The sequence below is a fragment of the Sinohyriopsis cumingii genome, chromosome 10 (genome assembly GCF_028554795.1).
Source record: "Sinohyriopsis cumingii isolate HCF-2022 chromosome 10, ASM2855479v2, whole genome shotgun sequence".
NCBI lineage: Eukaryota > Metazoa > Mollusca > Bivalvia > Unionida > Unionidae > Sinohyriopsis > Sinohyriopsis cumingii.
In genome coordinates this window covers 95,963,887-95,977,793 of record NC_142970.1, presented here as the reverse complement: position 1 = coordinate 95,977,793, position 13,907 = coordinate 95,963,887, and the positions used below count along the sequence as shown (strand labels likewise).

Here is a 13,907-nt window from a genome sequence, read left to right as displayed (position 1 = left end):
CTTGATATTGCAGATGTGCAGTGGTTACATGAATTCAGTAGGCCATTTTACAGCTCTATTTAGAACATCCCAGGATAAAGCCTTAAAGATGAAGAGACTAAGCTACTTTTATTTTGTTCTTTTCATCTGGGAATAATCATGTATAAAGTAAGCTACATGAGGAAATATTTAAGTTGTTACTGAAGCACAATATAAAAATTAAATTTTAATATTTTAATTTCTTTTTATTTTTCAGTTTAGAGAACAAGAAAGTTCAACCTCAGACTTTGGGTTTAGGATAGAAGCTTTAAGAGTGAGTAACTGACCATTCTTCCCAATTCCCTGAGTTATATAGGATAGAAGCTTTAAGAGTGAGTAACTGACCATTCTTCCCAATTCCCTGAGTTATGTAGGATAGAAGCTTTAAGAGTGAGTAACTGACCATTCTTCCTGATTCCCTAAGTTATATAGGATAGAAGCTTTAAGAGTGAGTAACTGACCATTCTTCCCGATTCCCTAAGTTATATAGGATAGAAGCTTTAAGAGTGAGTAACTGACCATTCTTCCCGATTCCCTAAGTTATATAGGATAGAAGCTTTAAGAGTGAGTAACTGACCATTCTTCCCATTTCACTAAGTTTGTCATTGGCCTGAAAGGCCAGCAGTTTTAAAGTTTCTCAGACTTTGGGTTTAGGATAGAAGCTTAAAGAGTGAGTAACTGACCATTCTTCCCAATTCCCTAAGTTTCTCATTGGCCTGAAAGACCAGCAGTTTTAAAGTTTCTGGTCCTCCATTGCTTTTGCCTACCTTATGAGAGAAGTATTCACATTTGACCACCAGGCTAGTGATCATTTTGTATGCTTTATTGGACCCACATTATCAGTGGAAGCTTTTGTTTTGTCTTTTGCCTCGGGAATCAGTGACACTTCGGTATCAGTTTTTTGTAGTGATGGGGATGATATCCATCTCTGTAGTTTCCGTCTCCGAGCCAACACCGTGTAAGGGTCAACATTCACACATTCAAGACCAGGGTTGGTGGTTTAGTTCTGTAGCATGTGGCTCTAAAGGAGTTTCCACCATCAAATATTCATATTAATATTATTGTATATCCAAGAATAATTGTCAAGATCAGAATATTTTGTTGTTTTATTAGTGTTGCTCTCCCTTACTCTACCCACCCTAAACACTTGTGTAAATAATATGTTAAAATTTCAATGAAGTTTTTTGCACCACCAGGACTTGCACAGTTGGGTTGCATTTTTGCATAATTTATGCATTATTGTGCAAGCCATTTACAAGATCTCTAGATCACCGGGCAGAAAATAATTGTAGTTGGCATACAAATTAATGCATCATTCTAATTGATTCATAATATCATGGAGAAGACTTTTCATTTTGGAAATTGCTAAGATAAATAGAATTTGTCAGAAATCAAAAATATTCCTTGCTTGAAATCCTTATGAACCCTTTGCAAAATTTGGACATGTAACGTTGATTTCATCCTATGCCTTGTGATCAATCCAAGATTATTGATCGAATACTATGGAAAGTGTCAACCTATTAACTTATGATAAACTTGCTGGCATTAAGCGCTTGATAATTTTGAAATTCATCACTAAACTGATGGTGTATTCAGAAAGCACTTCTATTGCCTCTCAAGAATGGGTTATTGAAAAAGGATAGTACATGTATTAACATTGTGATATTCCTTAGAGATCATCGAAAATGGCAGATTTTATTTTCTCAGAGATTTCTATCACTATGATTTTTAGCTTTACTGGTCATAGAAAAGACAAACTTGTGCTCTTTTATTTATTATGATCCTACCTTCATTAGCACAATGTTCTTATCACTACTTCTTCCTAAACTACATGGGGAATCATCATAAAATGTTACAGACACATTCATCGCAAGTTTTCTAGTTCTTATTTTGCCAAGTTGTTGAATGAATTGAAATTATGGATACACAATATATATTCTCACAAGGCCTTATTTGTTATTGGCTGTAAAGGTATGTATATGCTCAGTGGAAGATGCAATATGCTTGTCTATTTTGGTACTATTAATGAATGTGTTACCCATTTTGGACAAGCTGCCTCAGCTCTTAAAGATGTGTGTTATCCTTTTTGGACAGGCTGCCTAAACTCCAAAAGATAAGTGTGTTATCCTTTTTGGACAGACTGCTTAGTCTCCAAAAGATGAATGCATTATCCAGTGTGGACAGGCTGCCTAGATTCTCAAAAATGAAAGTGTTATCCATTTTGGACAGGCTGCTTAGACTCCAAAAGATGAATGCATTATCCAGTGTGGACAGGCTGCCTAGATTCCCAAAAATGAAAGTATTATCCATTTTGGACAGGCTGCTTAAATTTTGAACAATGTATGCTAGGGTACCTGATAGTTATTCTTAAGGCTTAGCATCTCCATGGTTGCTATGGCGCATATTTTGACAATTGTTTTATTGCTACTATGGTACTTTTGAATGATTAATCATATCAACATGGGGTTTTCACTAAAAGACTTCTTATGACGTATAGTTGGTCGTAAATTAAATAGTGCCAACCTGACGTCTATTATGGCTGCCACTGTGGCCATCTTAAAAAATCTTTGTGCTATTCCTCCTAAAATACAGTTATATCTGACATTGGTTTTTACTGCGAGAAATCTTACCATATCTAGTTGGTCCAAACTGGTGCTGGTCAGACAAGCCCTCAGACATCCATTATGGCCATCATGGTGTCCATCATGAAAACCATGTCATATTAACATGGAGTTTGTCATATTAACACTTGCACTAAAAGGCTATGTAGTGTCTGGTTGGTCCTAAGTAAAATTGGTTCCAATTTGAGATCCAATATGGCCACCATGACAAGCCATCTTGAAAATCTTTTTATTGCTACTTTAGATCAAACCACCAATGAATCAACACTTTTTGTGAAGGAGTTTGTGTCCTTGGGAAAGGCACTTAGGTCCTATTGGCATTATACTGCCAATTTGTTACAAGTGCTGTTAAATGAAGGAGTTTGTGTCCTTGGGAAAGGCACTTAGGTCCCATTGGCATTATACTGCCAATTTGTTACAAGTGCTGTTAAATGAAGGAGTTTGTGTCCTTGAGAAAGGCACTTAGGTCCCATTGGCATTATACTGCCAATGTGTTACAAGTGCTGTTAAATGAAGGAGTTTGTGTCCTTGAGAAAGGCACTTAGGTCCCATTGGCATTATACTGCCAATGTGTTACAAGTGCTGTTAAATGATGGAGTTTGTGTCCTTGGGAAAGGCACTTAGGTCCCATTGGCATTATACTGCCAATGTGTTACAAGTGCTGTTAAATGATGGAGTTTGTGTCCTTGGGAAAGGCACTTAGGTCCCATTGGCATTATACTGCCAATTTGTTACAAGTGCTGTTAAATGAAATTAGAACAAAATATCTTGTTCAGGAATTATGTCCTGTGTTTATGGTATGTAGTCAGCTTGTTACCTTGGATATAAAAATAGTTTGTTTTTTAATTTACTAAAATTGGTATGTTGGAATTTCTCAAGAATATCAGAAATGGTTTCAATACTCAGCATTTAAAATAATGTGGATTCTTCCTGGAAAATCTTTTCTGCCAGTAGTGCATTGTGAGGACTTTTGTGTCACATTTGTAATAGAAGAACATGCAGTTTTTATTGCATTGTCATGTTTTTGGCGAAAAGTCTCATCATATCACCAATTTTTCCACAGTGTTAGCATGAGTGATTTATTGCGGCCAGAGCATTATCTCAGTTCTTTAAAAAAATATAACTTTTGAGCGTCATTGGTTTTTATTTCTTTCTATATGGGTACATTTGGTATTTATTACTTGGTACTCATGCTAAGCAACAGATAGGTAATATTGAAATGGTCATGTACCATTTGATCTACTCACAGACTTATATGCAATACTGTATCATTGGTAGGGGTATGTAGTACTACCCTTGTCTGTCTATCCATATATCTGTCAGTCATTCCTAGATGGGCAATTAGGTCATTTCACACACTGGTGGAGCATTTGTGTTTCATCATTGAGGGTGGGGGTAGACACTGACTTACCTACCTCATGTTTTCAAACAATGTACAAGTTTGGACCCAGTTGAGAAATAATGTGTAGATCTCTAATATGAATCAATTTTCCTTTTAAACAACATATCTGAAAGTAAGAATTTTTAAGTAATGTTTTAAAGATATGAATATTGATCTAATTAGGGATTCTGACTGTTATTGATATTGCCCCTGAACTGAAAGAAATATTGAATATGCATTGAAATTGAAGTCAAAATTTATTTTTCTTCAGATGTCAGGTGAAACACCAACTACTGACTTAAAGAAAGTGAAAAAAAAAGATCAGGTAAGTCAACACACTGCTGTACCCGCATAGAGTCGGCTTGTAAAGTTTTAGGATTCATTGTAAGAAATGACACTGCTGTACCCGCATAGAGTCTGCTTGTCAAATTTTAGGATTCATTGTAAGAAATGACACTACTGTACCCACATAGAGTCCGCTTGTCATGTTTTAGGATTCATTGTAAGAAATGACACTGCTGTACCCACAAAGAGTCTGCTTGTCAAGTTTTAGGATTCATTGTAAGAAATGACTACTGTACCCACATGGAGTCTGCTTGTCAAGTTTTAGGATTCATTATAAGAAACGACACTACTGTACCCACATAGAGTCCGCTTGTAAAGTTTTAGGAATCATTATAAGAAATGACACTGCTGTACCCGCATAGAGTCTGCTTGTGAAGTTTTAGGATTCATTGTAAGAAATGACACTACTGTACCCACATAGAGTCCGCTTGTAAAGTTTTAGGATTCATTGTAAGAAATGACACTACTGTACCCACATAGAGTCCGCTTGTAAAGTTTTAGGAATCATTATAAGAAATGACACTGCTGTACCCGCATAGAGTCTGCTTGTAAAGTTTTAGGAATCATTATAAGAAATTACAAATAATAACTAGATTTTGCATTTTGCTTTTTTTTTTGTATTGTGAGACCTTGAATGACTTTAATTTCAAGTGTTCCACATTATTTAGAAGAGTTATGGCCCTTGATTGCCGGTTTTCTTACATTGCTTTCTGCAGCATAACTGTAGTAAGAAATATTGCTTTTCAGCCACCAGACTTATCCTGCTTTTTTATTGATGAGACCTTCAATCAGTCATCATTTAGTTGGATTTCAGGTATTACACATCATCATTTAGTTGGATTTCAAGTATTACACATCATCATTTAGTTGGATTTCAAGTATTACACATCATCATTTAGTTGGATTTCAAGTATTACACATCATCATTTAGTTGGATTTCAAGTATTACACATCATCATTTAGTGGAGTGACGGTTCTAGGATGACCATCGACAAACTTTGGCTTTCCAACATAATGTCTTCTGTTTAAAGTCCTGCAGTGCAAGTTGTAGAGAGCTGAGCCCTTTGTAATGCACCCATCACTGCTACATCATCTTATTACTTTATCCTTACATGGTATGGCTTTCTTTATGCCCTGTGATAAAAATGAGACATACGTTGTTTTGTTTCTTATGTATGTCATTGTATTGTATCTAACAATACAAAGCCATGCAACTTAACACTTTGTTACGCGTTGATGACCTTGTTAGATATTCTGGCAACTACAGCAATTTTTGCCATTATTGGATACTCTTTTGAGCTTAGAATTTTGTTGAAAAGATAATTTTTAGCAATATTGATTAGAATTCACATGAAATTAACTATATCAGTATTTATGTATAGATGACCTAAGCAGATTTGTTTTTCAGAATTGCAGCAGGTTTGATGAGGGTGCAGAGGTTACATACATTTGAACTTGTTGGGCAAAGGTTTTTTTAGGGATAAACATTGTTAGCATGATCTAGCAAATCCACTTAGATAACCAAATTAGACTTTCATACCATTATTATTCGTATCTTTAGGTCTCTTATAATTTCAGGCAAACAGCATGTACCCAGATTTGTTCACACATTATTGGGTTGCAGATCTTGGTTGGCAGCTCACAATAGTTTAGTGACTTGAAGTTTGGGGGTTCATTTCACAGCGTCAGATCAGCTACTGTGGTTTCTTCTTGGGCAAGGCATTTCACAGCACATTTCTCAGGCCACAGCACATTATAACCTTCAGAATGTTTATGTTCCAGGAAGTGTATTTTATTTATATGTACAAAAAAATACTGCTCATTTATTGTCTGAGGTAGTAGTAGTATGTTTGTCACTTTACATGGGAGCCATGTACTGGCATTATTACCACATTCAATGTGACAGCAAGACTGTTCTTAATGGCAGTGTTACCACATTCAACATGACAGCAAGACTGTTCTTAGTGGCAGTGCTACCACATTCAACATGACAGCAAGACTGTTCTTAATGGCAGTGTTACCACATTCAACATGACAGCAAGACTGTTCTTAATGGCAGTGTTACCACTTTCAACATAATGCCAAGACTGTGTTCTTAAAGGCATTATTACGCAGTCAATATATCACCAAGACTGTGTTCTTAATGGCAGTATTACCACATTCAACATGACAGCAAGACTGCTCTTAATGGCAGTATTACCACATTCAACATAACACCAACACTGTGTTCTTAATGGCAGTATTACCACATTCAATGGGGTTCCGAGTGGCCGAGTAGTCTAAAGCGCTCTCCATTACGGATCACTGCCATCTCACCTCTGTCTGCGTGGGTTCGAGTCCAAGGCTAGGCTAACGTTGGTACGTGGGAAAGCCTGCCGGTAGCTTCTCATGGGTCGGTGGTTCTTCCCTGGGTTTTCCGGGGTTCTTCCTCCACCAGTTATACTGGCCACCATGTATAGCCTATCTTGTGCTGAAAAATGGCGTTAAACCTTAGAACAACAACAACAACAACAACCACATTCAACATTTCATCAGGACTGTGCTCTTAATGGCAGTGTTACCACATTCAACATAACACCAAAACTGTGTTCTTAAGCATGTGGGAGTACTGGCAATATTACCACATTCAACATAACATAATGCCTAGACTGTTTTTTAAAGATTATGTATTCCATATATACCTAAAGCCTGATGAAAGCTAGCAATGTTTACACAGGGTGAGTAAGCTTTATCATAGCTAACTGTGCAGTTCTTATTGCTACATCTGAAGCGAGTCTGAAATTTATGGACATCTCAGGTTAACTTATGGACAGGTTCAGTAGCTTTTTCCTTACTGACTTTGCAATTCACATGCTAACCTAACACACACAAATCATCTTTAAGTATAATGGTAAATATTTTATGATAGATGTATTTCCTTATTGCTATTCAAACTTACTTTGAGATTTAAAAAATTGCAATATTTTGACAAGAACTGTGAATAACAAAATGCACGTACAGTTATAGTGGATATTTTCCATCTTAAACCTGCTGCATTCTGACCTTAAAAAATGGTAATCTTGCACAAACCTGTTACGAGAGACCAATTTTTGTTGGCAGAAGGGGGTAACTCACAAGATAGGTTTTACTGTATAGTCACACTGAAAAAACCATGTCAGATTCATTTTAGAGACAGATTTAACCCATTTAGTGGTAATGAAACATCAGAAATACATAGTGGTAATGAGACATCAGAAATACATAATGGTAATGAGACATCAGAATATATGGTGGTATTGAGACATCAGAAATATGTAATGATAATGAGACATCAGAATATATGGTGGTATTGAGACATCAGAAATATGTGGTGGTAATGAGACATCAGAAATACCTAATGGTATTGAGACATCAGAAATACATAGTGGTTATGAGACATCAAAAATACATAGTGGTAATGAAACATCAGAAATACATGATGGTAATGAGACATCAGAAATACATAATGGTATTGAGACATCAGAAATACATAATGGTATTGAGACATCAGAAATACATAATGCTATTGAGACATCAGAAATACATAGTGGTAATGAGACATCAGAAATACATAGTGGTTATGAGACATCAGAAATACATAGTGGTAATGAGACATCAGAAATACATAGTGGTTGTGAGACATCAGAACTACATAGTGGTTAAGTTTCAAGAAAATCATGATATTGTAGGCAGTCACTTTCTCTGAACAAGGCATGATCCAGTCAGTGAGGGAAATATTTTGCAAATTTTGACCATAAAGAGCTATTGCATTTTTTAAGTCTTGAAAAAATATTGTGTCAAATGCTGTATACTGGTAAATTAAACCTGTCTTGAAAAAAACCTGCTTTGAGAAACCACCTGTCTTGAGAGACCAGATTCATGGTGCACAAATTTCATGATTATGTAGTGTTGTGGCTGGTCACGAGAGACCATTAGTGGTCATTTAAGACATGTTCTATTGTACCTGGATCAGTAGATTTCATTTTCTAAAGTTGAAAGCTGTGTATCATGTCATACTCTGCTATAAGAGACAACCTGCCTCGAGAGACCATGAATTTTTTGGCAGAAGAGGCAGTCTTTCAAGACAGGGTCTGTTGTAACTTTGATCACTATATTTCATTTTATGTGGTAGGTGGCTTTGGACCATGTCGTTACCTATCATGCAAACCATTGATAATTAATTAGTTAAAAAAGTTCATTGTTTTTTCTTTATATGAGCAAATAATTCCAATTTTTATAAACTGACTGTGTTTTCTATGCTTTGATTGGATGTAAATGGTCACATGATACTGATCTGGAATTTTTTACACATCGATAAATTCTGTGGACTACTTTTGGTTCCCTGTTACCAGATCATTTGAGGTGAAGTTTTATCTATATCAGTGCCTTACACTCTAATAATAACAACAAGCTCCCACCCACCCACTCCTCTGATTTCCGATCTAAAATGACAAGCCACAGCTTAAAATCGACCATTAGAAGTTAAAACAGTGTAATTGCACAGACCTTCCTACACTCCAACACTCACCCCTTTTGCTGAAGAAGGCATATGGCAGGCTTTAGAAGCCAATCTTCTGAAATTATTGCATTTCACCTCAGCAACATGTTACAGCAGCGATTATTAATGGTCAGGGTCATATGTCAAGCAAGGGATGTCACTAAAAATGGACACGATTTTGCTTTTGAAAGATCGAAATGCGTAGAAAGTAACAATGACGTTGCTATAACAACACATGCCATACGCAAACGTAATTTTAAAAAAAAAAAGGAATATTCCTAATTTAACCGCAACAACCATTTTTTATATATTAAAATATTAATCATAACAGTATATCACTGGCATGACCCACAATGACATTCTACCCCATATCACTGTATAAAGAATCGATGAATCTAGGCTAGCGAAGATAGGGCTATGTATTCTACCACAGTTAAGAGGCTAATGAAAGAAAACTTTGATGTACATAAAAGTGAATGTTTTGTTGGTTAAATCTGCAGATCTGATGTTAGAAAGGAAGTAAATTGGAATTATAAGGACTTTATGTAAACTTTGTGAGTGATTAGGTAAAATTTACACATCGATAAATACCCAACCATGATCATTTAATCCTATAGTGTAATCAACTGGAAATAATAAATTAAGTTTATATAGGTACAGTATACCCAATTATATAGGTACAGTATACATAATTATATAGGTACAGTATACATAATTATATAGGTACAATATACCCAATTATACAGGTACAGTATACCCAATTATAATGAAAACTCGAGGGAGTATAAAATTCTGCTTACTGTATCCATTTCCCTTAATAAGCCTTATGTACTCACTTTTAAGCTGAGTCCAGTGGTAAACTGCACAGACATCTTCTATTCCATATTGTGCCTGCAGATTTGGGTCTTTGCAGTTTGTTAAGAGTAACCAGTACTGGCACATTATGCAACCATAGATTACGGTCTAGTTTGCATATATGGTAGATTTCAGGACTGATTGGATGTGACAACATGAAACTCAAATAGACCAATGTATTTATACAAAAAGATGTAAAGGAGCTTACAATATTACGTTCTTATTAATGACATTTACAGAAATTTATCAGGGACAGGATTTACAAGATGTAATCTGATTGCCATCAGTGGAATCTTGTAATAGGGACTCCTCAATCCAAATGTTAAATCCAAATTTTCATCACATTTTTCTTGTAATAGGGAATCCCCCAATCCAAATGTTAAATCCAAATTTGTATCACATATTTCTTGTAATAGGGACTCCACAATCCAAATGTTAAATCCAAATTTTCATCACATTTTTCTTGTAATAGGGAATCCCCAATCCAAATGTTAAATCCAAATTTTCATCACATTTTTCTTGTAATAGGAACTCTCAATCCAAATGTTAAATCCAAATTTTTATCACATTTTTCTTGTAATAGGAACTCTCAATCCAAATGTTAAATCCAAATTTTTATCACATTTTTCTTGTAATAGGGACTCCTCAATCCAAATGTTATATCCCAATTTTCATCACATTTTTCTTGAAATAGGGACTCCACAATCCAAATGTTAAATCCAAATTTTCATCACATTTTTCTTTCAGTATCTTCTATAGCTTGTATAGATTAAAGAAAACTGTGGTTGTGGATATTAAATTTGTACATTATAATTGAGTTGTAACTAAACCTAAGCTCATGATAAATGGATAGTACTATAAATGACTGAAGAACTCCAGGAAGTATCTACATAAATACTGTCGTTTTAAATGCAGTCAAAAATAGTATGTTTGAACAAGATGAAAGTAAACAAGCATGTCCCCATGAAATGTGGTCTCCATGATGATTTTCGGATCACACCATATTTGATGATTAAACCTGCAAAATTAAAACATACATGAAAGTTGAGAAATATTTTTAAAAATAAAAGTTTTCCTTGAACCCAGATTAGTGGGAAACAAGACATTGCAGTCACATTCCCAATGGTGGCAACTGTTTGTTAAGGTTTTGATTGATATTTTTAAGCAATGCTTTGGTCGTTCACTCATCATGCCAGCTCTGGCCTTGTTTGATATTTTGTTGAGTTCCTCAACATAGCACAAGTATGTCTCAAATACAGTAGTCTTTGTTCTGTTCCTGTCATAGTATAGCCATGCATGAATAAACTCAATGTCAAAATATTTTTTTTCCAGATTGAGCATGTACTGTGTAAATTTTTGGATTGTAACACAGATGTAAGAAAAGCATTAATTAAACGGCTAGAGGAAATGCAGCTTCTATTTGAGAGTTCAGCATTTTTCAAGTCCCATGAGGTAAATATATGTGTATGCATTTATTTTGTTATTTATCAATACTCATTGATAAGTCCTTCTATCACAGGTTTAAGGAAATTATTAAAGATATGTGAACAATACGCATTAGAGAATGATATCATCTATAATACAAAAAAATCAGTATGCATGGTCTTTCAGCCAACTTCTTTCAAATTACCATCTCCTCCCCCTGTACATCTTAATGGCAATGCTCTTACATATGTCAACAGTTATACCTATTTGGGTCATATTTTGAAATCCAATCGGTCAGATAATGAAGATATGATGAGACATTAACAATTTTTGTGTACTCGAACAAACATGCTTCTACGTAAATTTAAGAATTGTTCATTGAATATCAAAGTTAGATTATTCAAATCTTCTTGCTGCACTATGTATTGTGTTCCTCTGTGGACAAACTTTAGTGAATGTATGAAAAGAAAACTAGTTATTGGTTATAATAATAGTCTTCATTTTCTATTAGGTCTTCGTAGATGGAACATTGCCTCCAACATGTTTGTAAATCATAATGTATTCAGTTTTGATGAAGTAATGAGAAAGTATGTATTCTCAATGATGACAAGAATATCTAATAGTAAGAGCTGTATATTGAAATCTCTTTGGAACTATGACATTCATTTAAATTCTCATATTATTAGTAGATGGAATAAATTACTCTTTAAATGTGTCATTTAATTTCATTCTTAACAATGCATGGCACAATTAATTGTTTTAAATGTATCTGTATACTTGTATGTATGATATATATGCTTTTTATGTTTACAGTGTTTTTACTTTATAATTATATTTTAATTTAGAGGTATAGACTTTGTAGTCCGAAATAAAGAATTCTTTTTCTTATTCTTATTCTTATAGTCCTCTCCCTCTGTAAATCCCACGTAACTGGGCCTAAAACAAAACCTCCAATATAAGCAATGAGTTACCTCAAGAAAATTATAAAGGGAATGCCATTCCTGCTGGACATGAAAAAAAAGGAGGGGATAATGGGATTGTTAAATGGCTGAATACTAGTTTTATAATCGTGTTGTGAATAATTGTCCACAAAGGGCTTTTTCTGATGAAGTTTGTTTGCTATTTTGCATAAATTATATTTATTTTCAAGATGCCCAGTATCTGAAAGATCATTAATAACATGACTGTAAGGCATTTCTTCAACTATTGCATGTATGTGAAAATATTTTATATTACATCACTGCTTTTTGTTGTTGTTGATTCGCAGCAAAACAAGATTCCTTTTTCTCAAAGCCAAGAAACATTTATTTCATCAACGATCTGCAGGTCCATCCAGTTTCACATGGATGAGAAACAGTAATTTAAGCTTCATATCTGATTTCAGGTGATCGGTAGCTCCATCCTATTGATGTATGACAAGGAGGGTAGAACTGGGGCCTGGCTGATTGACTTTTCCAAGTCCAGTACCCTGGAGGATGGACAAACTATAACCCACAGGAATCCCTGGACTCTTGGAAACCATGAGGATGGCATTCTGTTTGGAATAGATAATTTATTAAAGGTATGAACCAAGTTAATTATTTTAGTACATCAGTGAATAAGTGAATAAATTCAATCATATTATAACAGTCGTTCCTAACTTACAAAATCTATTACTCAGATAACTCTGTTAAGCTAATGTAATAAATATTTGTTGCATAGAACACATGACTGGCATTTGGAGTCACATTCAGTCAATTTAAACTCTCAGAAACGGGGCAGGGTATAATTTAAACTCTCAGAAAGGGACAGGGTATAATTTAAACTCTCAGAAAGGGACAGGATATAATTTAAACTCTCAGAAAGGGGCAGGGTATAATTTATACAAGTGTAAACTCTCAGAAAGGGGCAGGGTATAATTTATACAAGCGAAAACTCTCAGAAAGGGGCAGGGTGTAATTTATACAAGTGTAAACTCTCAGAAGGGGGCAGGGTATAATTTAAACTCTCAGAAAGGGACAGGATATAATTTAAACTCTCAGAAAGGGGCAGGGTATAATTTATACAAGTGTAAACTCTCAGAAAGGGGCAGGGTATAATTTATAGAAGCTTAAACTGCCTTTTCAAGTCAAAAATGTAGTTGTTTATGTTTGTCACAGTGGACTAATTAATGTAAAATTTGCTTTAACCGGTTTGTGATTAATAATTTTTATGGGCCAAAAACATGCTGTCATTCTTTCAAGTTAAAGCATTCACATATTAGCAGGCCGACCACAAGGCCTGGTGAGATTATTTCATGGTGCCGCATCCATCATGCATTCGACAACAATTTCTGTCTGAAACAACAAGTGAACCAGTTTTGTCCAAATTTGGAACAGATCAACCTGGCATGAAAAGCTTTCAAAATTTATACCGATGATGTTCATCTGCCAAGAAATATGACTACCATTACTTAAAATAATAAAAACCCTTTAAACGATGATTTTGCTCGATATTGTTTTTTTACCAATTGATCATAGACAAGAAAACAGTATTCAAAAATGGTTCATTTCAGTTTACAGCAAGTTAAAATAATTTTTTTTATTTAAGTAACTATATAGTTTATATCTTATTAATACTGACATGGTCTTTTCTCAAAGGAATAAAATTACCTCAGGCAGCCTTGGCTTACTTTTAGTAAGAGGAGCAAGAAAATGAGTAAAACAGAAATCTTATTCTGTCTGACCAACCCAGTTTTTTTCATTTAGCATGAAACTGGACATAGGTG

General features: G+C 34.8%; 1 protein-coding gene across 4 annotated transcripts in view; it reads left to right on the top strand.

Annotated features, from left to right (window-relative positions):
• The window catches only part of LOC149790611 (inositol-trisphosphate 3-kinase homolog), a 105,243-nt gene that overhangs the window by 74,407 nt on the left and 16,929 nt on the right, over window positions 1-13,907 (top strand). For 3 of the 4 annotated variants that reach the window (XM_089972722.1, XM_089972721.1, XM_089972723.1), the window contains 4 exons: window positions 236-292; window positions 4,292-4,345; window positions 11,069-11,188; window positions 12,546-12,722. In XM_089972722.1, the coding sequence (XP_089828848.1) occupies window positions 236-292; window positions 4,292-4,345; window positions 11,069-11,188; window positions 12,546-12,722 (408 nt within the window). Of the gene's footprint in view, window positions 1-235; window positions 293-4,291; window positions 4,346-11,068; window positions 11,189-12,545; window positions 12,729-13,907 lie in introns of those variants that run through there. The other variant, XM_089972724.1, reaches the window with a different exon arrangement.